Source organism: Cicer arietinum, chromosome 4, assembly GCF_000331145.2.
Source record: "Cicer arietinum cultivar CDC Frontier isolate Library 1 chromosome 4, Cicar.CDCFrontier_v2.0, whole genome shotgun sequence".
NCBI lineage: Eukaryota > Viridiplantae > Streptophyta > Magnoliopsida > Fabales > Fabaceae > Cicer > Cicer arietinum.
The window spans coordinates 15,104,174-15,131,780 of NC_021163.2; the positions used below are offsets into that span (position 1 = coordinate 15,104,174).

General features: G+C 30.2%; 3 protein-coding genes across 3 annotated transcripts in view; 2 read left to right on the forward strand and 1 right to left on the reverse strand.

The window, feature by feature from the left end:
• The first annotated feature begins 14,193 nt into the window (after positions 1-14,193).
• LOC101495223 (uncharacterized) lies at positions 14,194-18,630 on the forward strand. The gene is made up of 9 exons (XM_004496930.4): positions 14,194-14,465; positions 14,915-15,096; positions 15,663-15,841; positions 16,210-16,494; positions 16,580-16,638; positions 16,730-16,766; positions 17,028-17,099; positions 17,225-17,546; positions 17,858-18,630. Exons 1-9 carry the CDS (start codon positions 14,339-14,341, stop codon positions 18,275-18,277), a joined length of 1,683 nt encoding a protein of 560 aa, XP_004496987.1. The 5' UTR covers positions 14,194-14,338; the 3' UTR covers positions 18,278-18,630.
• Positions 18,631-18,784: 154 nt separating this feature from the next.
• On the reverse strand, positions 18,785-20,027 carry LOC101495976 (putative fasciclin-like arabinogalactan protein 20). Its single transcript, XM_004496932.4, has one exon. The coding sequence runs from the start codon at positions 19,931-19,933 to the stop codon at positions 18,905-18,907; it is 1,029 nt and encodes a 342-aa protein (XP_004496989.1). The 5' UTR covers positions 19,934-20,027; the 3' UTR covers positions 18,785-18,904.
• Positions 20,028-25,015: 4,988 nt separating this feature from the next.
• Positions 25,016-27,607, forward strand: part of LOC101496313 (uncharacterized) — a 3,948-nt gene continuing 1,356 nt past the window's right edge. The window contains exons 1-6 of the mRNA XM_004496933.4: positions 25,016-25,262; positions 25,573-25,925; positions 26,951-27,022; positions 27,126-27,193; positions 27,296-27,446; positions 27,538-27,602. Of these exons, the coding sequence (XP_004496990.1) occupies positions 25,671-25,925; positions 26,951-27,022; positions 27,126-27,193; positions 27,296-27,446; positions 27,538-27,602 (611 nt within the window). The 5' untranslated portion in view covers positions 25,016-25,262; positions 25,573-25,670. The remainder of the gene's footprint in view (positions 25,263-25,572; positions 25,926-26,950; positions 27,023-27,125; positions 27,194-27,295; positions 27,447-27,537; positions 27,603-27,607) is intronic.

Genomic DNA, 27,607 nt, shown 5'->3' on the forward strand with positions numbered 1-27,607 from the left:
TATATATATATATATATATATATTAATATAAACTTAGCCCTAGAAAAAATTTTGATCCAAAAATACTCCTAGGGTTTCCAAATGAATAGTCTAGTAGTAGGATGGAGTACTCCTATTGCAAACACAATAATCCTATTAAACATTTCTTTTTGTACCCCTATTTTACACTATGTTTGGTCGAAATTATTGTGCATGAAAACTAGGAGCAAGGAATTAAGAAAGCTCATCTCCAAATACACTTCCTTCATTTGGCAGAACGAAAGGGAAGAAAATAGAAAACTTTAGTAGAGACCTACATGTTTTTTTCTTTCTTCTCATTAGTGAGAGAAAAATATAATTAGACAAATATTTTTGTGAAAATGACAAATGCGTCCCTACATATTATAATTTCATTTCACTTTTGTAACCCCCAAACTTCCTTTACATAAATTATTATTAATATGTTCTTATTATTACTACTACTATTATTATTAAAATTACATAAATGCATTAATTTCTAATAAAATTGCATGTAATGATAGTTTAGTAATAAGATAACTATTGAAAATTCGAATGATAAATGTTTAACAAATATTAATATTTTTATTTATGCTATTTAGAATCACTTTTACAGTTAGTAGAATAATTATAATAATAAGAATAATTAATTTTATTTATTGTATGATTTAAAATAAAGTATAATTAATTTGTATGAGTAGAAATTTGAATGAGTATGTAGTAACTATTAAAATATTGTTGAGATTTAATAGGAGTGCAATACACTTAAGAGGGGTGTGTCTATCAATCTTCTAATAAATAAATTAAAAGAAAATAGAAATAGTAATATAAATAAAAGAATATAAAATAGTGTGTGTGAGAGAAACATTGTAAAATAGAAAGAAGAGAAGAAAGAAAAAAAGAGAGAAGATAAGAGAATAAAGGAAAGGTGAGAAGAAGGAAAAAAAGAACAATAAAGAGAGAACTGAAATAAAGACAACACATGAGAAGAAGAGAAAGAATAAGAGAAGATATAAGAAAAAGAAAAGAGAGAAGGAGTGGGAAGGATAAAACTTCAACCTTTCTCTCCAACATCCGAAGTAAAATAAACACTCCTTTCGTGTGTAAACATTGGGTTTCAAGAAGAAGAAAATAAAGTGGATGTAGAAGAAGAAGTTTAAAGCAAGCTATGTTTTTAAAATCAAGTTTGGGTCACTATTCATTACTAGAGGTGTGTTAGGTCTCTATTTGAATTGAATGTTTGGAAAATGATTTTTCTAATTGATTTCCCTTTTTGGATGTCAATAGTTTCATTGAGTTGAGAAATTGTTTTGTAGTTTATTACTAGTGTTATGATTTTTGATGATATCTATTTAAATGTCTTGGATTGGTTTCTATTATATGTCCTTTTGCTTGTTATTGATTTCATGATGTGTTGTGTAACACCCCGTTTTTCAAAGCGAGGGTATATTTTTTTTTTTGAAAGAGATAAAAATGAATTAAAATAAAACAGAGAATTAAATCAGGAAATGCCTTTGGATAAATAATTGAGTCATTATAATTTACAAACAGCGGAAGAGTTTCACCAATTATAAATCCAAAACATTTACACAACAACAAATGGTACATGGAACCCATTCAAGTAAAAAGTCAAACTGACAATATTAGTATAAGTACAATTTTCCAAACTAAAAATACTCCAATCCAAAAAGAAGGACACCTAGTTCCTATACATCATCATAATCTGATCATCCTACCAAAAAGCTATACACCCTGAGTATCTCCACGCGCCCCGTGAGATCCTCCTAATGTAACTGCAATCACGCGTTCCCATCTCCATTCCCGTCCGTAGGGTACGAACCGGTAGGATCGTCCTGACTCTCATCTGAGGGCAAAGCCCAGATTTCCACAATAATTGTAAAGGGTCACCAACCGAAATTAACAGATAACACATAACATTTAAGTTTTAAATGCACAAAATAACCTTTCAACTAAGCATGCACCTTAAAAGGATTTTCCATATGCTAAAGGTTCATATAATGCTCATCAATTAACAATGAACTCAAAATGAAGTTCTCAAACCATCAAGTAATACATAACTGACCAAAGCATTGATAAATCAATTGAGAAATCGATTATCTAACTCAAAATAAGTACTTTTGCTGAGCCAATCGATTGCCAAATCGATTTGGTCAGTTCTGCTGAGTTTTTGCATGACCAAATCGATTTCTAAGTCGATTTTGTCAGTTCTGATGAGTCCCTGGGTTGCCAAATCGATTTCCAAATCGATTTTGGCAGTTTTGCTGAGTTCCTGCCTCTCTGCCAATCGATTTCCAAATCGATTTCTTAAAAGATTTTGAAAGATATATTTATACAATCGATTGGCAAATCGATTAGGTTAAAATAGTGAACTTCCTGCAACTCATCCAATCGATTGGGAAATCGATTTCCCTGATCGTTTTTCCAAAAATTCATGCATTTACTCAAGTCATTCCTAATCAAGTTCACAACCTAACACTTAGCAATTCCTACACGATTACCACGGCAATTGGGATCTCGATAACCATCATACTTACACACAACAATCAACACATAACACTTAGCATTTTCAACGCAATTACCACGGCAATTGGGATCTCGATAACCATCATACTTACACACAACAATCAACACATAACACTTAGCATTTTCAACGCAATTACCACAACGACTCAAATTCAAATCACTTAATCATAAAACTCAAATCAACCACGACTCGCGTGCCAAGCACCCTAATGCAATGCGTATATGCCAAAATGCATGGACTCGGAATTCCAAACCAAAACCCTCCTCGAAGGGCCGTAAATCATAATCGTACCGCCTATCGCAGGCCAAAGTACCGATTACCAAGGTGCCACCTATCACGGGTCTGCACGATTTACTAAAAAGCGTAAACCATAAACGTACTGCCTATCACGGGCCCGTATCGTTTACCGAGGTGCCACCTATCACGGGTCAGCACGATTTACTAAAATGCGTAAATCATAAACGTACCACCTATCACGGGTCAGTACAGTTTACCGAGGTGTCACCTATCACGGGTCAACACGATTTACTAAAAGAAAAAGCGGGAATCGTAAACGTACCGCCTATCACAGACCAATACTGTTTACCGAGGTGCCACCTATCACGGGTCAGCACAATTCACCAAAAACGTAAATCGTAAACGTACCACCTATCACGGGTCAATACAGTTTACCAAGGTGTCACCTATCACGGGTCAACACGAATTACTAAATAGTAAATCGTAAACGTACAACCTATCACGAGTCAGTACAGTTTACCGAGGTGTCACCTATCACGGGTCAACACGAATTACTAAATAGTAAATCGTAAACGTACAACCTATCACGGGTCAATACAGTTTACCAAGGTGTCACCTATCACGGGTCAACACGAATTACTAAATAGTAAATCGTAAACGTACAACCTATCACGGGTCAATACAGTTTACCAAGGTGTCACCTATCACGGGTCAACACGAATTACTAAATAGTAAATCGTAAACGTACAACCTATCACGGGTCAGTACAGTTTACCAAGGTGTCACCTATCACGGGTCAACACGAATTACTAAATAGTAAATCGTAAACGTACAACCTATCACGGGTCAGTACAGTTTACCAAGGTGTCACCTATCACGGGTCGACACAATTTACCAAATGAAATGCATGAGCATACACAGACCCCATTCACAACAATCGTTAAGCAAATGCAGATATTAAAAGATTCCCCATTTTTAATACCCATTTAACTTAAACGACTTTCAAACAACATTAATTAAATAAGTCATTAAGAGATTCCCCGTTCTTAACGTGCGTTTTCGGTACCGCGAGTAATTCCGGTAAAATCTCCGCTCGCAACTTCGCCTCCAAATAGGTCCCCTAGCACCGTAGCGTGGTGGTGAGCAACTTTCCCTTCTATCTCTTCGAGAAATGAAGCTTGGATCTAGTAGAAACGGAGGGGTTTGTGTTTGGATCTCAAAAACCGTTTTTCTTCGTTTTCGAATCAAAGAGGAAAAGTGAAGTTGCGAAAACCTTGATCTAACTCTCACCCAACCTTGGGTTACTAGTTTTGAAGAAAAGAAAGCGACGAAACTGAAAATGGGAGGAGGAGGAAAATTGCTCGCGGCTGATCTGAGGAAGGAGATGGAAAATTTTAGATTTTCCTTCCTTTCTTTTTCTTTCCTTTGTTTTTCCTTTCTTCCTTTTTCCTTCTTTCCCTTTTATACTATTTTCTTTTCCTTTTCCTTCCTTCTAGTTTTCCTTTCTTTTTCCCTCCAAGCAAACATATATATATAATAAATATAACTTAACAAATATCTCAAAATATCTAGATATTTGTTAAATTACCGTTTCGCCCGAAACGCATAAAATTAACCGTAAAGTATTCACCGCAGTTAATTTCAACTTATTTATCGACGAGAAATTCTAATTGGCATCGAAATATCTTTTTGATTAAAAAAAACTCCAAAATATTATTAACTTTGGCTTAAAAGCCTCCGTGCCAAAATCCAAAATACACCAAAAATACATAAATGGTACTTTAAAATTATGGGTCTTACATGTTGATTCACATGCATGTACCTTGAACATCAATTTGTAATGTAGTAACATGCATATAAGATGTTTGAGAGTTGTTGTCCCCAAGTTCATTTGGATGAAATACTAATATTTTGTTTATAACTTTCTCCACATATGTCGTTTAGAGGTTCTTTTTATCTCATTAGAACATAGACTTAAGTTCTTCAAATAGGCACCAATTTCACTAAAGTTCATTGACAACAGTGGTGGGAATAGGCCAGGTCAGACCAGACTTTGAAAGGCTTGAGTTTGACCTACGATTAATATTTTAGGCCTAAGTCTGACCTACGACCTATCATAGGTTTTTTTTCTTCTTGGTCTAACCTTTATAAAAGTTTGAAAATCCTATTTAAAAGCCTTATTCACATTAAAATATTGACTAAATACCACTTGTAGCCCCTTAACTTAATTTCAGTTAACGATTTAGTCATTTATCTTTTTTTTCCCCGTTTTGGTCCTTTATGTTTTTAAATAATTTCAGTGTTACCCTTTAAGTGAGGTTCGGTTAAGAAAACGTTAAAAAATCCTTCCTCCGTTTTCTCTTCATTTGAGTTTTCTATCTAATTTCTCTTTATGTTGTTTGGTTTCTCTTCTCATCTCTCTTCTCCAAATTCCCAAATTCATGAACCCTAACTTTCTATATCCATCTCTATTCTCATATCTCTTCAGTCCCAGTCTGCACAAGCTCAGTTCCAGCATGTAAAAGCTCAGTCCCAGCCTACACAAGCTCAGTTCCAGCCTGCACGAACTCAGTCCCAGCCTGCACAAGCTCGTTTCCAGCACGCATAAGCTCAGTCCCAACCTGCACAAGCTCGTTTCCAGCACGCAAAAGCTCAGTCCCAGCCTGCACAAGCTCATTTTCAGCCTACACAAGCTCAGTCAATAACTTTTAGGCCAAAGTTCAAAACATGGAGGAAATAATATTAGGAACTGTCACATGGAGGAATTGTCACTTTTTTATATTAAGAACTCTTTGATATGTCATTCTGTTTATGTATTTGTCATTCTGTTTATTAGGAACAAGTTAACATTCTATTTATTAGTTTATGATAATTGTATGCCATTTGCTGTCTTTTGTACCACCTGAAACAATAATGAATTTTGAGTTATGGGTTATGAATAAATGAATTATGAGTTATGAATGAATTTTGAGTTGTGAAGGAATTATGAGTTATGAATGAATTTTGAGTTGTGAATGAATTATGAGTTATGAATGAATGAATTGTGAGTTATGAATGAATGAATTCTGAGTTATGAATGAATTCTGAAGCAAACAAGAACAACAATGAATTATGTTCAGGAACGAGTGATGAGATATGGAAAGTTAGGGTTCATGAATTTGGGAATTTGGAGAAGAGAGATGAGAAGAGAAACCAAACAACATAAAGAGAAATTAGAGAGAAAACGGAGGAGGGATTTTTTTACGTTTTCTTTTTTACGTTTTCTTAACAGAACCTCACTTAAAGGGTATGAAGTAATAATGTCGATTTACAAGAAATTGGGAGTTTGAATTGTAAATGTACCTTTTAAAAATTCCTGTTAAAACTTGAGAAAATAACTCAAGATTAATCTTGGTTATGAAAACAGAAAACGGAGAACGTTCCTTGATTAGTTGAAAACATAAAATCAGTTTATATTTTAATTAATTCAGTATGATAAATAGAGAGATAGGATAGAGAATACCACACAAGGATTTTATCCTGGTTCACCCAACGTGGGTTACGTCCAGTCCTCACACTGTGAGATTTTCCACTAAGTGTAAAAGAGCTTTCTTGAACTTACAACACTTAGTCTTAGATCAACCTTGATCTATTTCAACCTCTAATGCTTTCTACCCAGAAAACAATACCAGCACCTATCTAACCTTGATAGGAAGTAATCTTAAAACAAACTATAAAAAAACTCTTATAGTTTGAGTTTTTACAATTTGATTGTTTTGACATAATCTGAAATTTCTCAACTCTTGTTTGAGAACTGATTCTTTACAAAGGATCTAATGATAATTGCGCAAACTATTTGATAAGTAAAAACCAACAACTGTTTCGCAAAAATCAGTGAGTATGATTGCCTCTGTTTTTGCGGAATTTCAAGTATGTATATGATTGATTATGGATTTTGAAGCATTTGAATTTCTTATCTTGAATCGGGATATTGGTCTTCTATTTATAGGATGTAGAGGCACATAATGAAAGTACAAGAGCTTTTGGAGAGACTCTGCTTTTTGACTGAAACATTATTTTTAGAATAAAAATAATCCTTCTTTGAAATAGCATTTTGTCTTTAATGGTTTAACATTTAAAGCAATTATGTCCTTTTTAGAAAATACTCTTGACGTTTCTTTATTGATCTTGGATGGTACACTATCTGTCTTGAGTCTTGAGTGTAGCTTGAGAATGTTGGAGATGAATTACAGATCAATTTGGAGAAGAAACAGAGTTGCTGTCTTTGTGCAGAAAACGAAGAATGATTAACGTTCTTGGTTTGTCAGTTTGAACTTTCTTGAGTTTCAATAATCATTCTGGAGTTTCCGTTTTAAACGTTATGGATTTCCTTTGTAATTGTCTTGTCATATGTCCAGATTGATCGAACTTTCTTGACATTTGATTTTTGGAGTTTGCAGACTCTCATGACTTTTGTCTGTCTTTGAGTCATTTGATCTTTGAGATCAAATAACATTTTTGAGTCTGGATGATTCCTACTTGTTCCTTGCCATGTACTGATTAGATATGAATAATTTCCAGGGCAGACTCTTTGTCAAGGAGATAGAAAAGGTTTGACCAATATGTTGTGATGGACAGTTGTTGAAGCTAGAGATCATTCTCTGTTATGATGCAAAATGATCTTGTTGCTGTCTTTTCTTGATCTGCTTGATTCTGATCTTAATTAAATTCACTCAAAAACACATGTTAAATTAACATAACATTTTAGAATCAAAATTAACTTTCTTAATTAACCTTTGTTTATTTTCATCAAAACTTTAAATATAGAATTTGTCTCAACAGGGTAATGCTGAAATTATTTAAAAACATAAAGGACCAAAACGAGGAAAAAAAAGATAAAGGACTAAATCGTTAACCGAAATTAAGTTAAGGGACTACATGTAGTATTTAGCCTAAAATATTTAAATTTTATATTTTTTTAAAATAGACTAAACTAGACTTTTATATACAAGAAAAACTAATAAAATTATAATCAAATCTAATAAAATAATAACTAACAAGTCTGTAATACAACAGCCTTAAAAAAAAAATGAATCCATAATTAGTCCTTATACACATATCAATCTAAATGATACTCTATCCATACCAATTTACATGATAGTCTACCCATACCACATGATGCTATCCACATACCAATACTAATGTGTGTGTATATATATATATTAAATAAAAAATGATATTTCTAACAAAATGATTTAAAAAAAATCTAAAACAAACACCCTTTAAACCCTAAAAAATAATTTTTAGTATCAAATAATAGATTTTTCCTGAAACAAACGCATTCATTATTACCTCTCAAACAAACTCGGACATATTCAGTAATAATATAATTAATATTATTATCAACTTCGAAACACTTCTAAAGGGACTGCACCTATAATGCATTTTTTTATACTATTTTTTTACAAATTTATATATACTGTTTTGAATTAAGATTTATTTTTATTTATAAAACCTAAAATTAGAACAACTTCAATAGAGTTTCTAGAAATTTTTTAAGAGATTTTACAAAGGCTAATTTTACTAAAGGAATACAAAGATAAAATAAATAAATAAATAAATAAATAAATAAGATTTTGAAGTAGTAAATATTGAAATCTTACATAGTATAATAATTACATGATAATATGAACGATTCAACTTAAAAAGAACGGGGAGAATATGGAACGATTACTTAATATGGAACGACTACTAAGTGATAGCATAATTGATATGCTTTAAAATAGGAAATAATATTATTAATGAATAATAATTAAAAAAAATAACATTAATAAATAATCAAATATATATATGTTGGTCTATCAGGCCTAATAGACTTTTCTATAAGCCTCAACATATCTTGTTTAAATAAATAGACTTTAAAAAACGCATGAACCTAACTTTTTTATTAAAGAGGTCAAACCATAAGTAGGTCAGGCCATAGGCCCCTGACGGACGGCCTAACCTATTTCCATCACTAATTGAGAATTGATAGAGAAATTTGGATTACAAGTTAAATGTTGATTGTTGTTCTGTTTTTGCACCTTTGTATCTTCCTTGTTTAAACTATAGAATTGGGGACTTATCATGAAAAGTGAAAATTTTATTTATAAACTAGACATCTTAATATTTCTAAAGAATGATCTTTTACTCAAATCGGACATCATTTGATATTTTAATTAAATTACCAAAGTTATAGTGTTTTCTGCTAAAACAGATTATGACGTAGTTGAGTTAAAATGAATATATCAGAAACACTAAGAGTTAGTTTTGAGTGAAATCAATTGGACTTGAAGACTTATTTCTATTACTGTTATTGTAAATTTATATTAATTTTTATAAATTTTCGTGATTTTATGAAGTAGACGGATATATTTTATAAATTGTTAGCCACCTTAAAATATACATAGCTAGGAAACTCATTTTTGAGTGAAACCAGTTTGGTATGAAAGAATACATATAGTAGTTTTATCATGTTAAAATTTATTATTTTATTAAATATAGAAATGACTCCGTAGTATTGTAAACACATTTGTTGTGTCATAAGATTTTTATGTAATGTTGTTGACTTTAGAATATCATAACTTGAGTTATATAGATCAAATTATAGTGAAACCAATTGTGTTTGAAATTTTAAATATAACACTATTTTCTAGAAGTTTGATGCTAATACATGGTGTGTGTGTGTATATATATATATATATATATATATGTATATATAAAGAGATTCAAGTAGAAGGCATTGAGTGAAACCAACATAGTCTTCATGATTTACTTGTTATATAGAGTATAAATCATTAGATTACTCATGTCTAGTGATTTAAATTGTTTGAAATATTTGAGGTTAAAGGTAAAAGAGTTGCTTGAGAATAGTTTACAATAAAATAATATTTTATTAAATTGATGTGTAGTTTGTCGAGATGATTTTTCATGCTTAGCACACCAACATGGTTGGGAAATATCTATAATTGTTTTTATTAAATCTATATTACTGAGTTTTATATTTACTATGTTGAAGGGGAAATTTTTCAAATAACACGTAAACGTTGAAAGTCTAAGGAGTATTTGTCATGAAAAGAAGTCGAATTACATCCTAAGTATAAATTAGAGTTATAGTTTAATTAATTCTCATTTAAAAGTTGTTCTAAAGTTTGTAAATATTTTAATAGTTTAAGTTATTTTGAAAATTTACAAAAGAATTTTTATTTATTTGCATGCATTAAAATATTTTTCTCAATTGAAAATTTTATTTTGTATAATTTTTTTCTCAATATTGGTAGTTAAATTTTAATTGTCACAACTTTTTACCCTTTTTTTCCTTCTAATTTTATATACGATACCAAACAACTAAAATGTTATTCCACTTACTTTCCTTTTAACTTTTTTTTTAAAAGAGCAAATCATAAACATTACTTTAATGGTTTGTTTGGATTATTGAAAGATATATACAAAGCACAAAAGGGACTAATTTATCTTTTCTTTTGTGATGGGTTTGTTTCTCAATACGAAAAGAACTCATGTGCAAACTCACGGTAGAGCAAACTCACACATCGGACACAAAAAACATACATATTAAAATTGAGAAAGAAAATAACATTTTTAATTTATTTTTGTTAATGACTAATATAGATGTATCCTCATTTTGAGGGACCAATATTTTATTTGAGATAATAATACCTCTTCTCACTCTAGAATTGGGCAAGGGGCTCAATGGAATATCATGCATATGGTAAAAAAACATATCGAGACCCACCTACTCCTTGCCATTGGTCACGTGTCAGATCACTCACATGCAATGACAAAAGCTACATCATTTTATTTAGCAAAACATTGCTTTACAAAAGATATCTCATGATGGACCCACCTTTCACTTCACCTAATCTAACAGAATGATGGCACGGTGAGCCTAATTCTACTATAGAACTATATATCATGTTTTTTCTTGGGCGTCATCATTTATGGATTAAATATTCGGTGTTAAATAAAACAACATTTTTTTTTGACAAGTTGATTTATTTTGGTACATAAAAAAAAACATTCTATTAGAAAAAAATAAAAATATCAACATTCAATTCATCACACCGGTTCCTCCACTCTTCTTGCGCAAAATTACGTACGTTATTATTTAATTTACTGCATGTAATTATGGATAGGAGCATTTATAAAAAAGTTTAATTACTTTGTAGAGATTTCTAAAAACTATTTGAAAATTTTTAAATAAGTTTTTAAGCAAAACATGGTAATCCAATTTTTTTACTCATATATTTTTTTTAATTAAATTATTTTATAACCTTATAAATCACAAGTCAATGAAAAGACTCATTTCCGTAAAAAAATATAAATTAATTCAATGACTTAACTACAATCTATTTTAGTTTAGAAATTTATTTAAAAATATTTAAATAATTTAAGAGTCTACATAATAATTGAACTTTTTAAAAATATATTTATTTAATAAATTACTCATTCTATTTATTTACTTTAAATTATATGTTAAAGAAATTGATTTATTTTACTAATTAACATAATAAAATGGAGATTAAAATGATTAATTTGGTGATAATTTTATATTGGTGAGGAGTTAATGTAAAATTATATAATGGAAAATCAACAAGGACAAGATGATATAAATTTTCTAGAAATAGAATTACAATTTTTTTACTGAAAATAAAATTATAAAATTTAGGTGTAAATATTTGTACAAATTTTACCATCTTCAATTTAATTAACTATATATTTAATTAATAATATAAATAAAACAATTTTATATTTATATAACAAAAAATATTATTATAGTTTTTATGTGAAATTTAATTACTACTTAATTTCTTAAACTATTTAGAGAGTTTTAAATAGACTCCTAAAATAGAAACTAGATTTATAAACTAATACTTTTCTTTCTTATATAAAATTAGGTAATTTGTTATAGTTGATTAATAATAATGTTGATCTGTAGATATAAAAAAAAGGCATTTAACTGTAATGGTTCAACCTCCAAACCGATATATTTTATTCAGTTTAATAATTTTAAATATTTATTAGATAAATTAAAATTTACAAATTATTTTAATATATTTTTAATTTATTAAAAAACATTTTATAAAAAAGAATTTATAATACATTTAAATATTAATATATTTTAATATTATCAAATTAAATCATTAATATTTTAATGATTTTTGAATAAATTTGATCATATTTTACATTTAACATCATTAAATTTTAAATTTTTATATTTTAGATTTATTTTTAAATAATGTTTTTATTATAATTTAAATAAAATTTTAATTTCAATTATAAAATAATTTATTTAATTACTAAGACTAAAATAAATAAATAAATCGAAATATTTAATTTAATCAATTTTAATAAATATTATAATAATATGTACATAAATAAATTAAAAAAATTATTAATTAAAATTCTTTACGATACTTGCATACTTAATTATGGCGTAAGACAAGGCACCAGTGTGAAATTCCGCGGTGCCAGACTGACAGCTCCACTGGGGCCCACTCATATTGCCTTGTCGTACTGCTTTCAATTTAGTAGTTATCTTACTTTTTCACAATTAACTCGTCATCTTTATTACAGTGTTTTTTCATATTATGAACACAAAATGATAGCTACGTTGTGTTAAATAATGGACATCGATCTCTTTTGTAAGATTTGAAGCATCTATATAGACATAAGTTGTAATTTACAAATAGCGTCATTTCAACTAATCAACTAAAAAAAGATTATAAAAAAAAAAGTGAATGTGTCCACATCAACTTAACCAATAGACTAGTGTGAATGTGATTGTGATTGTCGGTAAAGTAAAATGGATAGTAGTAACAATAATGTAGAAAAAGATAATTCTTTGTCACATAAAAAAGTTGGGTGTAGCATATATAAGATAAAAACTATTTTTAAATTTAAATTTATTTTAAAAAAACATTAAATTTAAAACGTACGGTAAGGTAGTCTTGAATAATTGAATGTTAATTACTTTATTGTCAAATAAAACTTTAGGATAAAGAGTTGCCATTTGCCATCTTTAGAATTTTTTATTTATTTTAAATTATATATTATTTTAATTAAATATATTTGTCTTAAATTATGTGTCATTTAACTATACGAATGAATTGTAAATACTTATTTTGTTATTATGTCATTTATCATTTATTATTCTTTTTTCTCTAAAACTTTTAATTTGTGTTTTCCGTTTTATTAAAGAGTTATATTTTTATAAAATAACTCATAATTTCTGTTATTTATACAACATTAAATATATTTTTAAATTTATGCAAAATTGTCAAAGTAATTTACAGTTTAGGAGAAAGAAAATATAATTATATTTTGGGCTAAATAAATTTTTTGTTTTTCTAAAATTTTATTTTTAATTTATATAAAAAAAACACATATTTTAGTTCCTACAAGATTATTATGCAAACATTTTTAGTCTTGTTAGTGCATTAACATATGTATTTTGAATGATTGTTTTGCATACATGTTTACAACACTATAAAAAGTTTATCCACAAAAATAAACTTAAAAATTGATTTATAGATTCATATTTTAAGCACTTTTATCTTAAGTATATAATATTTAAAACATATATATTTAATCCATCTTATGTTAAAAAATTATATATGTGTATAGATAAACTTTTAATAATGTTTAAAATATGCTTAAAAAAATTATTTAAAAATTTAAAAGTTGAAATATGTTTCATTTCAACAACGATTAAAATAATTTGTAGAATAATTTTGTATGGATTAAAATATGTAAATTTTTTTACATAGACTAAAAACAAAATTTCAAAATTTTATAGAAATTCAAAAATTATTTAACTCCTATATTTTAATAATTTTTTTTTGTTTTTAAACTCTATTTTTTAGAGGAAATAATCGAGATAATTGAAATAAATTCATCTAAAAGTAAGTAAAATTTAGAGATGAAATTTGCTCTATCCCATAATAGTTAATTTATTCGTAACAAAACATTATCTTAGAGTATTAATCATTTTATTTTTAAAGTAAAATAAATTTTGTTAATTGTATTTTATAATTAATAATAATACCTGATAACAGTCATCCGATAAAAATACTATTCTATCCATTACTTTTTTCAAGTACAATAGTCAAAGTGATCAATTATTATGGGATATTGGAAATATAATAATAATAGTAATAATAAAGTTGTTTTGCAAGTAAATGACAGATAAATGGTCAAAAAAAGAGGCAAACGCAGAAGCAATATGAAGAAATCGCAAGGTTATTAAAGTAAAGAAAACGTGATTTGCGGTGATTAAAATGACACCCGCGTTTTTTCATTTTCTTCTTCATGACTACACTACCATACCATGTGACTTTGCCCTTTATTTATCTTTTCTCTTATGTTCACATTAATCACTAAATTTTCCGTTCTTTACTTAGATTCATAATATATCTAAAGTAACCTTCCAAGTGGGTTACTTTACATATTCATGAATAACAGATTCATCACTGATGGTGTTGTTGTTTCCATTTAACTGATTTTTCTTGCAGATAATCCACAATGAAGGCTATTTCCTTCAATGGGTTTTCGCTTTTGTTGCTCCTTTTCGTTTTTTTACTGTCTCTGAGCTCAATTTCAGCTTTATCTCCAACTGGGTCGATCAACCACTCCATCAAGTTTATCATAGGTTCGTGTTTCTCATTCATTCTGATTTGTTCATATTTTTAATTTGTATTGGGTTTAGTGTAGATTTTCTTAAATCTTAGGACTTTTGTTGGGTTTCTAGAAATATCCAATTTTTATTGCTAATTATTTTATAAGATGTGTCAAGATTAACATCAAGTTAAATGTGACAGTGACTTAATCTTGACAACATAAGAAATGATTAAAGATTAATGTCTAAATTTGTAGAAATGATCTATATGACAATAATTTTCAATCTAACTGTTGATTTTGCAAAATATTTGTCTGGTGTAAGGTTATTGGATGAATGTAAACTTTTGGTATAACTATTTCAGGGTGTAATTTGATTATTTATCTTTCATTTCTGTGAAATTGTTGGCTTATTCGGGTTTTGGTTGATTTGTTTTGGTGTCTAATTTTGTTATTGAATTTCTTTGGTTTGCACTTTTTCAGGAGGAGGAGAAGGGAATTTGGGTTCTTGGCAAAACGAAGCTACAAAAGTGGCTCCAGCACCAGGGCCTCAAACTGATAATACTCTTATTTTGGCGGCAAATAGAACCAAAAGGCCTGACATTCTTCGAGGATTTCATCGGTATCGTGGTGGTTGGGATATTGCAGATCAGCATTATTGGGCTGTAAGTGCTATGGTTTCTTCCTTTGTCATTGTTTTGTACAACGGATGGATGATTTATTCTGTTCTCAGTGCTAAATTCTATTGTGAGATATGAAGTTCTACTTCTAGTAAGATGTCTTATATTTCTTATTTAACATCATAGATCTTTCCTGCATTTAATCGAAAACTGGCGAACACTCTCGGTCAACATGTTTTAACTGTTTGCCTAATTATATGATATTTATCTTGTCTATATTGAATTTGGATGTATGTAGGAAATGTGAAAATGTGGTGAACTTTGAAACTAATTAATAAGTGAAGTTTACTTTGATCTTAGTTTGTATATATCGGTAATGACCACTGTTATTGTTCTTTTAGGGACGAAGTAATGGACATCTGGAGATGTTTATCTATAATTTCTATCTTTCTGTCTCTAACATAAAGTTTCATTTCATTTCCTTTATTTTTGTTCTCCTTGACATATGTCTTGTCGTGTTATAAGTCTGTTGATCGGTTATTTTGTTGCTGTTATGCCTTCAGAAGATTGGTATTTTCTGACACAAATCAACTGTTATATTTGCTTTGCAGTCAGTTGGATTCACCGGTGCCACAGGTTTCATTCTTGCCGTCTTGTGGTTCATCTCATTTGGCTTGGCACTTTTGATTCATGTATGCTGTGGATGGGGGATTAACATCAAGGACAAAGGATCTGATCGTTCACAAAGGATTTGTCTGATATTACTTCTAATATTCACCTTTGCTGCATCGTAAGACTTTTTACTTTATTTTCATGTTCTGCTTTTTTTGTCTTCTTCAAATGCTTCATTTTCTCAAAATACCCTCTTCTGTTCTTTTCATAATAGATATAAAAAACTTGTTATACAATCATTTGTTTTCATGATTACTTATTAGGCACTCTTCTCTATTTGTAATTCAAAATCTATAAACACCTCGTGAATGTTAATAATAGTTTTCCATGAATGTATTGTAAAAGATGATGAGTAGTTTGGGAAAAACGCCATTGTATTGATTTGGAGATATGCTGCACCAGTGAAATTTCTGGATGTGCTAGCTCAGTGTTTTATTCATCCGAAATTTAAACGTGATAACATGTCCGATTCTCTTAATCACACAGGACTGGGTGCATCCTCCTTTCTGTCGGGCAGGATAAGTTCCACGGCGAGGCCATGGATACCCTCCATTTTTTCGTCAATCAATCAGATTACACGGTGCAGACTCTAAGAAATGTCACAGAATATCTCTACCTCGCAAAAACTATCAAGGTCGACCAGATATTTCTTCCATCTGATGTCCTGGATGATATCGATAAGTTGAACGTGGATCTAAATACTGCGGCCGATACACTTTCCGAGAAGACAAATGAAAATTCAATTAAAATTAGAAGAGCATTCAATGTTGTGTATGCAATCGTAAAACCGAGACCTCTTAATTTCAAAAATTAATATTCCATCCTAATATGATGCTAGACTCTGCATATTTTGTAGGCGCCTGGCTTTGTTTGTTATGGCAGCAGTGATTCTTCTCTTGGCTCTAACTGGACTAGGTATATGTTGATCAACACCTCTTAAATAAACCGAACTAATTTTATATTTATATTGTAGAACTCTTGTTAATAATGATTTTTTTTTTTGCAGTCCTGTCTCTCCTTGGATATCAACATGCAATCCTCTTGTAAGTTGTGGTTGCTTATGATCTGTTGACATGACATTTAGCTTTGTAGCACCAACACTTATGATCAAAGGCGTGTCCCAATGTTTGGCACGCATAGGTGTCGGACACTGACACCTTGATTATATTTAATTAATTCATTTTCTCAAATTATAACCTGTGTTTGTGTTTGTCCCAGTAATTGAGCTTCATAGACCTTTAGCATGCCTATCTATCTGAAGGACTGTTTTTATGTTTTCAGTCTGATTTCAAAATGTTTTGCAGATTTGTTATCACTGGATGGTTACTGGTTGCAACCACATTCATTCTTTGTGGAGTGTTCATGATCCTTAATAAGTAAGCCATTATATATTTAAAAGATTTCAGTTTACTTTTCTTTATATTATGATTTTTTTTGTCTTCTGGTCAAAAAGCTCTTGGTAACAATTTAACCTGACATGAGTAAATTAATTCTATTGTAGTACAATTTCTGATACCTGCATGGCTATGGGAGAATGGGTAGAAAATCCACACAGAGAATCTGCTCTTAGCGACATACTTCCATGTGTCGATCAGAGAACAACAAACAAAACACTTTTTCAAAGTAAACAAGTAGTCACCAATATTGCAAATCTTGTCAATGAGGTCATCTATTCTACTGCAAACACAAACCCAACACAAGGCGCTGCTGGTTTTTACAATCAGTCTGGGCCTTCAATGCCGTCCCTATGTTATCCCTTTGACACCCAGCTTCGAGAACGCCAATGTTCAAACCAAGAAGTTTCTTCTGCCAATGCTTCAACGGTATTATTTTCGTCACTTAACTTTATTATTGAGCTTTGTTACATGGCCTTATCCCAAAAAAACTTGAGTTTGTGCGATAGTAACCGAAAAAATATTAGTTCTATCAAGCTTTTGAACGCGTGTTACTGTGTTTGATGATTTTCCAATCAGTTAGCTGAACAAAAAAAAATATCAACACACGGAAATTGGATTGAAAAAATAATCTATAAGTTTTGCTCTTGGATTGTTAATTTTTTGTATTATCTTTCAATTTCTCTGTCTGCGAATGATATACGGAGGATCTCACTAAATCCTTTGTTTAAAATTTCCAGGTTTGGAAGAACTATGAATGTGAGGTATCTGAATCGGGTATTTGTACTACAGTTGGCAGGGTAACCCCAGATATTTACTTGCAAATAGTAGCTGCAGCTAACGAAAGCTATGCATTAGAACATTATGCTCCACTTTTACTTAGCCTTCAGAATTGCAATTTTGTCAGGGATGCATTCACTGGAATCACTTCAAGTTACTGTCCTCCATTAAAGCATTACCTTAAGATTATTAATGTAGGACTGGGCCTCATTTCAGTTGGTGTTCTTCTCTGCCTTGTTCTATGGATACTCTATTCAAACCGCCCCCGAAGGGGAGAAGAGTTTGTGAAGCTATCTTTAAAAGAAAAAATAAGGAACAGATTAAACAAGAGCCACAATAGCACAAATGTAGCATTATCAAATGCAGTTAGTGAAGTATAGATTGTAATATAGAATATTTTTTCATATAGAATCAAGCTACTGTTGTTTTACTGTACTCTATATACTAAAAGAAGGAATCAAGATGGAGCGAAGCTGCCGCTTGAGTTTGAAGATAAAAGGAAAGCTAGTGTACTAGGTGTCTGTTTGGATTTTAGAGAAACTGCAGTGATGCGGCATGTCTGCGTTGAAGCAACAAAATGAAAATTATGGATCCAAACATAGGCTAGATATTTTGTTCATATATATGTAGTATTACTTGTCATTTTCATATTTACATCGCCTGCGAATATTGTATTGAAAAGTAAAGGTTGATCAGCCAAAGATAGATAAATGAGTAATGTTTTCTTCACATATTGATATTTTACACTAATAAAATATATAGGAGTAAAGGTTCATAAACTATGTTTTATTTTGCATTTTCCTGTGTGATTAACATCAAATCGTATCTTAATCTGAGATTGCAAGAAGCTCAAGTGACCTTGCATCATTATTAATTTGAGTAAGGTATTCTAAACAATCAAAGAAATATTTCATTTGTAAAACCTCATTCTACAATGCCATAACACTATATTGATGGTAGCAGAGGCATACACATCTCAAATCAGTAATGAAAAAATGAAAGGAACTTCAAAATTCACCAGGATCAAACACATTCTGGTCATCATCAGAGAAAAAATCAGTATCCACAACTGCACTAGTATCGTCTTGCACTTGCACAGCAAGAACATCACTAACGCCGTGAACAACAACCCTATCATTGAAGAATATATCCGGAAAGAAAACCGGTACGCCGTTAAGAACCAAAACTCCACCGGATCTTGTTATGTTAATGGTGAAACCTTCCAGGAACGTTGGTAACTCTGAACCGTCAACGAAATCCACTAGATCGTTCCAAAGAAACTTGCATGGCACCACGTGGCGACGGAAGAATGAAGGATAGTCTTCGAAATCGCCGATACGGTTTATCACCATCTCATCCGCTGGAGCGAACACCGTGATTCCGTTCTGGTCTATGTCACCGGAGAGTTGCATTCCGAGAAATGAGGCCATTGCTGAGTAGCCGCTAGATTTTAGCGTTCCGATGACTTGATCAAAGGAATCGGAGGAGTTCATAGTGCGATTCGTAGCTGTACACGAGGAATTGAGATTGGAATTGGAATTAGGTTTCGGATTTGGACCGTTGTACTGGAAACTAGGATCGAAAAATCTGTCGATTCCGTAGACTAGGAGAAAACCGTCGTCGTAGATCGGCGATCCAATTATTTTGATGTTGTTCAGAGAGGTCGATTGATCGGAGGGAGAAGTGGTGACGGTTAGAGACTGACCGGTGAGCATCGTTGGAAGCTTGGCGCCGGAGGGAAGTCGCCGGAAACTCTGAGGCGGAAGCGGTAACATAACGAAGTGGAAGCGGAGAAGGTCGAGTGACGGTTGACCGGATTTCTTGAACGCGGAATCAGAAGGAGCGAAGACGGTGGCGGAAGGTGACTGTTCGAGAAGAGTTTCAGCTACGATTTCGAGTGTGAGGGACATGGAGACGAAACCTGAATCGGAGAGAACATCTGCGGCGTCGAATATGGCTTCCCGTGGAAGAGCGAAGGAGAAAGAAAAGAAAAAGAAGATAAACAATGACGAAACAAGAATGAGGAACGACGCCATTGATGAACCTTGAGATTTGGCGGGAAATGAAAGATTAAACGTGGCGTTGTTCTATTGGACCCAATAATCAAGTTTGTTAAAAAATCGTTACTACTTTTCCTTTTAAAAAGACAGAAAAGCCCCTTTCCATAAAGTACTACTGTCAGTATCACGGAGTATTTTTTGTTTCTATTTTTTTTGTTGCCACGTTTGGCTTTTCTCATTTATTGACTTTATAGTTTATATTATTTCTAGTCAAGACTAGTCCCATCATGCACCACTTCTAATAATAGTAGTATATTATTTCCTCCACTTAATTAAACACCTCCATTAGTTTGGTCGTTCACCTGCACGTTAATTATACGAATATGATAACTTGTATGTACCTATAATATAAGAAAGAAATACATGGTTATCCTCCTCCTCCATGATTATAACGGGGCAACAGCCAAAATAAACAAAATATATATGCATTAATGCATGTAGCTGCTAGTGAGAAGGTGAAATCATATGTTAAATTAATGGGATATACTAATTAACATTTGTGCATGGGAAAGTCCATATCCTTTGACCTTCCCCAACCTAACATAACATCATAATTGTTGTGGGTTAACCTAATACTCGTGTTCTTTATTAGTAGTATAATATATTCGAAGAGTCAATGGTTCAACAATAATGTCTCAATGTGTCATTTGATTCCACCATCATACTACTTTTATTTTGGTATTTTGAATTGTATGCAATAATTTTAAAACCTTTTTAATATTATTATTGGAAAAAAATTATAAGAGTTATAAGAATGATACCTCTTATTTTACAAATCGATTTTATAAGAATAAATTAATTTAAATAATATATAATATGATATCAAAGTTTGTTAATAAGACTATCTACTATAACAGGTGGAAAAAATAATATTTACTTAAATTGTTGTTTTTCTTCAACTCTCATCGATTGAATTGTATCGCAGATACATCAAATTTAAAATTAAACTATTAATTTGATGAATTCTCATAATCCAATTTATTTAAATTTCTTTATTAAAAACAATGAACAGTTAAAATATATCTTATTGAAAATTAACAGATAAAATATATTGGAACATAAATAGAAGAAAATATTAATAGTGTTTCTCTCTCTTTTTAAAATCTATAAGTCGCCTCCTTTTTCTTTTGAGTTATGTTTCTCTTTTTTCTATCTAAGAGAGGTGGTTTATTGTTGGTTTTTATTTCAAAATCACTCATTTAAATTGTTTTTTATATCCATATAAGTGAATTTTCTCCCATATTTAATTTTATTGTGTTCTTTTTATTTTTTTATTTTTATAATTTAGTCGTCTTCTAGTGCACTTTTGTTTTAGTTTTCTGTCTTATTGCGACGTTGTTATATTTTTCCACAGTATTGTGGTGTTCTTTTACTTTAGGTTAATAAATTAATTTCAATTCAGTGCAAAATCAATCAATAATTATGTCTTCTTCAACATTATAATTTTTGTGTCATGAGTATTTCAAACATTTTATGATTTTGTATTATTAACTTAAATGTTGTGAATTTATTTATATATTAATATTTTTTAATTTTAACAACTTTGAATTGTGTTGTTCTTAATTGATGCAAAAATGAATAAACACTTTTTTTTAGTAAAAAAAAAAGTTCTGCATATTAACTTTTCTTCTTCCATTTCTTATGTACACTCATACTTAATTTAATTAGTACATTTTTATTTATTTGATGCCATCATATTTATTGTATTTTAACCACAAAAATTAATATTGTTAACTACTATCTTAAGTATGAGGACCCATACTAACAAATTATTATTATTTTAATCACTTTTACTTAATGAGTACGATGTCGATAGTGGAAATTGAAATGTTGGAGAAATTATCCTCAGCCAAAGAAAATTGTCCTTTTAGGCATGCGATAAACAGTTGTTTGGTTTGTTTGCTGATCCATTCAATTCTTTGTCGACATAAATACATATATTTTTTTAGTTCTAATAATTTGATCTAATGCTAAATAGACGGATATTTAATTTGATAATTTACAGAATCGATTTTTATTAATGTTATTGAAAAAAACAAATAAAACTTTCTTTTTACAGAGGTCGCTATTTTAGATTGAGATATTATCCTTTTATTTTAAATCATTATTTTATATATATAAATATAAAGAATAAATACATTTCTATTTTTTACTAATGAAAAAAGTACTGACTATTGAATAAGGACTAATCAGAAACAAACAGGTACGAAGAGATACAGGCATGACTTTAATCAACCCCTCCACTATGATTCCCTATAATTATTTGTTGATTACAAAGCCAAGCAACGTGTTGGTAATTAAAATTATTGTAGTAATTGATAATATGAGCTGGCCTAAAGTTTAAATCAATATTATTGCACCAAAAATCGCACCTTGATTGATAATCGAGGTGAATAATAATTTATAAATCATTTTTACATTCTTAAATTACTGAAGCGTCTTTTTACAAAGTTTACGATAGACCCTAATAAGATAATAATTCAAGAGGTAATGCTGCAGATTTACGTACAGAACAATTATTACTACCACTTTTGGTATGTGCCTACGGTGTAATCACCACATTCTATTGTATCTCCTAAACGATGGTGAGAGAAGTATTGGAACTTCATAGAGGTGTTCAATCTCTGAAAGATCTTCGTGAGGAAATTCTGATCCTGGATTCACAACGCGGTTGAAATAGTTAGGTAACAATGTTATGGATTTCGATTCTCTTAGAAATTAGTAAAATAAATATATGAATAATTGATATTATAATTAATTTAATAATCAATATTATTTATTTTATTCTTTAAATTAAGTTATTGTTTTATAATAGTCAAATTTCTATTTTTATTATGTTAGAATGTCATGTGATATTTTGATTGTTCGTTCAAAATTTAACAAAATTCAACCGTAATAAATTCGTTAAATTTTAAATTTGAATTAAAAATAAAATATTTAATTTAATAATATTGATATTTGTCGATTGAAGTAAAATTTAAAAATAAAAATATTATAAATTAAGTCTTTTATCATACTCCAGTCTATTGTTGATTATGATATTATGTTGCTGTGAATTGAAAATCTTATTGTCAAAATAATAACCACTCTATTGTTGATTATTGATATGATATTATGTTGTTATGAATGAAAATCTTATTGTCAAAATAATAACAATAAAATACTCCTTTGTTCTTTTTTAATTACTTGTGCGTTCGTAAAAAACACTATTTTAATTTTGTTGTTTTTAGAGTTCAATTTAATATTAATTTTTGTTTTGTCAATAATATTTTTAATTATTTAGTGTAGAAAAAAATATTTCTAGAGTATTATAAAAAATAAACAAATAATTTCTTCAAAATATTAAAATTGATTAATTTTCTTTACGTTTGTAAGTAAATTTAAAAACAATAACAGAACAAGAAATGAGGGAGTATATAGTATTTTAAAAGCATGTTAGTGAGCTCATTTGTTACGGTCTTGTTTTTAAATGATTTTTATAATAATTTATTTTTTTTATATAATTTTTTTAAAATAAAATTTTAAATAAAAATTATTTTAAATAGTTTATTTTAAAATACCATTTTAAATATTTCATCTATACTACAATTTTTGAAATATTATTTATATAAATCAGTTTTAATGTATAAATTGTTTTTTAAAAAATATTATTTTATTATATTAAAATTTCTATTAATAAATATATAAGTTATTGAATATCAAAATTATATATTTTTTAGGAGGTCAAATAAATCTAAAACTACTGTTACTATTTTAAAATAAATTCTTATAAAAAATAAATTTTTAAAAATATTAAACTAAGTGACGGAATCACTTTTAAAAATCTATTACAAATTTTGTAACCCCATAAGCAAATAATCTCCAGTGCTATTCACACGCCATATATATATAACGACAATACCATAGAGTCACGTTTTGTTCTATAGGGTGCATGCCTCACGTGCACGAATAAATGCCTTCTAATAGACCCAATGTGCAAACCTTTTACTACACCAAAGTCTTTTTATTTTAAAAGTTTAGAAAAGACGAATTTTTATTTTCTACGATCGAAATTGATCAATGTTTTTTATGCTCAAAGTGAAACAATACATTCCTATCGAAACAATGGAAATAACTCATAAAAAGAAAGAGTTAATAACATACCCTCTACCATATATTTTAATATAATCTTTTATTTAAAAATGTGTTGTTAGCGTTATTTTTTATAAAAATGTGAGATAAATTACAGAAATTTATGTCCTACACTTTCTTTTTCTTTACTAATTACTCTTAATTTTTCTCTTAAACATTTAATATTTCTTAATGAAAATTATAATTTTAAATATTATATTGATCAATTGTGATTAATCCAGATGGTTTGATCCCTTTGCTCATATTTGTAGTAATTTATTGTAATATAAGCTGAAGTTTGAAAATTAATAGTATTTTCTCCGTGAAGTGTTTGTTTTTTTTACTAAAAGTGTTTTTTATTAATTAAAATTCATTGCTTAAAGTTTGTACTATTTTTAATCAATATGGATACAAAATATTTATGCACAATAATGTATAATGACACATTTGACCTCTACTTTTTTTGCTTTTAAAGATAAATTATTGTAATTTTCATCCAAAAATGATGCTCATACGATAAAAAAAATGACTAAATAAGATGTAAATTCGAGCATGGACTATTGTTCTACGCATTTAGTGAGGTTGAGTTTCATTATTAAACTATTTAACATAAGCTATTACAAAGATAAGAAAATAATAAAATACAATGAATACTACTTCGTTGATAAAATAAATTTGATTTTCACATTTATTTAAAGGTAGTTTATTATTAAATTTAGTTGGGTCATGTTAATGTGCAAGGCACAGCATGGTCGTGGTAGTTAGAGAAAAGATGAATTAAAAGCATGAATGAATGGAAAATGAGAATAATAATAATAATAACGGTTAATGAATGAAGTAAGATCCCAATGGTGGCGGTCCCATAGGTTGAATTCAATCACATTCTCTTTCTCTACCCTTTCAATTCAATCATGAATCAACTCTATAGTATATATATAAATATATATAATAACACACACCGCATGAATAGACTTTAGACATCACATTACCACTCACAAAAACGAGCAAAAATCGCATCTCTATTCTTTTCTATTCAATCAACACTCTATCTCTTGCTTCATTCTCAAACTCATCAAACCTTTCTTGTCTTCAACAACTATATGCGATCCCCTTCTTCTAACATTCCTTTACCCATCTTTTCTTATCGCCTTTTTTCATTATTCTCTCACTAAAGTTCTTTCCTTTTTTCATCTAGGTCCGTCCCTTCTCTCTCTCTCTCTGCATTTGGGGTTATTATATTATACCCTTTTTCTAAAGTTTCATTTTCATTCATTCACTTCAATTTTAAAGCTTTTTGTTTATGAAATTGACAACCCTTTTGTAATTTCTCTACAACCATTATGTGGGGTCCAGTTTATTTGTAATTGGAACTGGGAATTTTCTGCATGAAGATAAAATTCCATAATTTATGAGCACCTAAAAAGAAAATTTGGCAATTTCTATATATGCTTGTGCTGACATGTTATTTTTTGTTTCTTTCCTTGTATATGGTTTTTCATTTCCAGAAATATTCTGAAGGAAGATTACTTCACCTACAGAATTAGATACACTGAATATAGAATTCCCTTGGGAGTAGTATATTTATACTTAGGTGTCTGCAAAGATGGGGGATCACTTTGATTTGCTGGTTGATCGATTGCTCACTGAATCAACGTTAGAAGCAGCGATTGAAAGCAGAAAGCGTGCAATGCAGGCTGCTTCCTCCGCCGTTAATAATGCACAAGTTGATTTCTCTTTGTTGAAGATGGGTGTGGATGGTATCAAATTTGCAGGGAAGCTTGTAGAATGCAGGATATGTCATGATGATGATGAAGATTCTAATATGGAGACACCTTGCTCTTGTTGTGGTAGTTTGAAGGTTAGTTCTTTACTAGTATCTTCATATGTCAAAGTGATTAAGCTTTTAAATATGTATTCTTGTCATTTGTAAGGCATATGATGAAATTTGCTTCTTAATTAAAATTTAATGGTAAACCAAATATGTTGTGATGGACACAGTTTTAGCATCATAAACTATGCAAGTAGTTGTGAATGGTCCTAGGTTCCCTGCTTTCTATTCCTTGTATTTATGTATATATAGAAACAACTAGGTTGTTTAACCAGGAAAAATTAGAGGGCTTAGCCCCATACACTCGTTTTGAAGGAAGATGCCTAATAATGGCAAAATAACATCTAACAAATATAAATTAAAGGGGGCGTGAAGGCCTTCCTTAGCAAGAAAATTTGCATTCCGAAAGATGTAGCAGAGAGAAGTGCTTCAATCAGGAAGATGGAGGAGAGATTCGACCTCTGTAAAGAGAGGTTGGAGTGGTTCCTCTGACCATATTGACAAGAGGCTTAGAGTCACTCTCAAAGATTTACCTGTTTAATATTCAAATTATGAGCCACCCTCACACCATGTAAAAGGGCCCAAGATTCGGCTAGTCGAACATTTCCAGCATCAATGATACCGTAAAACCCAGATAGGTAATAACCTCTATCACCACGAATCATGCCCACCATAAGCTGTGTTGCGGTTTGGTTGTTGGAAAGCACCATCAACTTCCACTTTATAGGGGCCAACATGAGAAGGTTTCCAAGCGATATTTGAAAACCTACTCCTTTTCCCCGTAGGAGGGTTAAGAGTTTCTTTGACAACAATATGAATCTAGTTAATATTGTACTATTGTTGCTGAATAGAATTGTGTATTAGTCTATTGTTAGTTGTTGTATATGGCAGAAGTGGAAAAAAGATAGTATTGTATTGAATGCTTGTATTTGACTCTTCATTTTTGAGAAGTTTCATATATACTAACTGCCAAAATATACCAAGCTCAACTGATATTTGGTCCATTTCGTTTTATTTTCTGAAAGTCAGTAGCTTCACTCTAATTGATTTTGCAGTACGCACATCGAAGGTGTATACAACGGTGGTGCAATGAGAAGGGTGACACCACCTGTGAGATATGCCACCAGGTAACTTAAATTGTTCAAGTTCCTCATTGATAATTGATTTGTGATATTGTTTCCCCCTATTTTGTTACAATTGATGATTTTTTTCTTATACTGTAAATTTCAGCCATTCAAGCCTGGTTATACAGCTCCTCCTCCGCTATTTCAGTTTGGGCGTATTCCAATGAGTTTCAGGTAACTTCCATGCAACACTCTCATATTTTTTCTCCATAAATTAATCTGTGGTCATGTTTTTCCACTCCGTTTACTAACGCGTTCTTGTGCTGTTTATGTCAGGGGAAATTGGGAAATTTCGCGAAGAGACTTAAATAGCACTCATTTGGTTAGCATGGTTCCCACTGACCAGAACCTTGTCAATTCTAACTATGATCAATATTCAGCCTCTTCTTCTGGAAGCTTGATGTGCTGCCGTTCAGTTGCTGTCATTGTAATTTCTCTTCTTATGCACGCACGCCACTATGCCTTTGCACCTTCTCGTTACTGACATTTTCTCAATCTTTGTTTCTTCTCATTTGCAGTTCATGGTTCTGTTGATTTTAAGACATACACTTCCCCTTGTAATTAGTGGAAATAAGGAGTACTCTTTCC

What these genes read in the sequence shown, in the direction of transcription:
- LOC101495223 (XM_004496930.4), top strand. Translation starts at nt 14,339, where the DNA reads ATGAAGGCTATTTCCTTCAATGGGTTTTCGCTTTTGTTGCTCCTTTTC. An exon ending in CTCCATCAAGTTTATCATAG is followed by an intron (nt 14,466 to 14,914) that starts GTTCGTGTTTCT and finishes GCACTTTTTCAG; the next exon opens with GAGGAGGAGAAGGGAATTTG. An exon ending in TATCAACATGCAATCCTCTT is followed by an intron (nt 16,767 to 17,027) that starts GTAAGTTGTGGT and finishes AATGTTTTGCAG; the next exon opens with ATTTGTTATCACTGGATGGT.
- LOC101495976 (XM_004496932.4), bottom strand. Translation starts at nt 19,933, where the DNA reads ATGGCGTCGTTCCTCATTCTTGTTTCGTCATTGTTTATCTTCTTTTTC.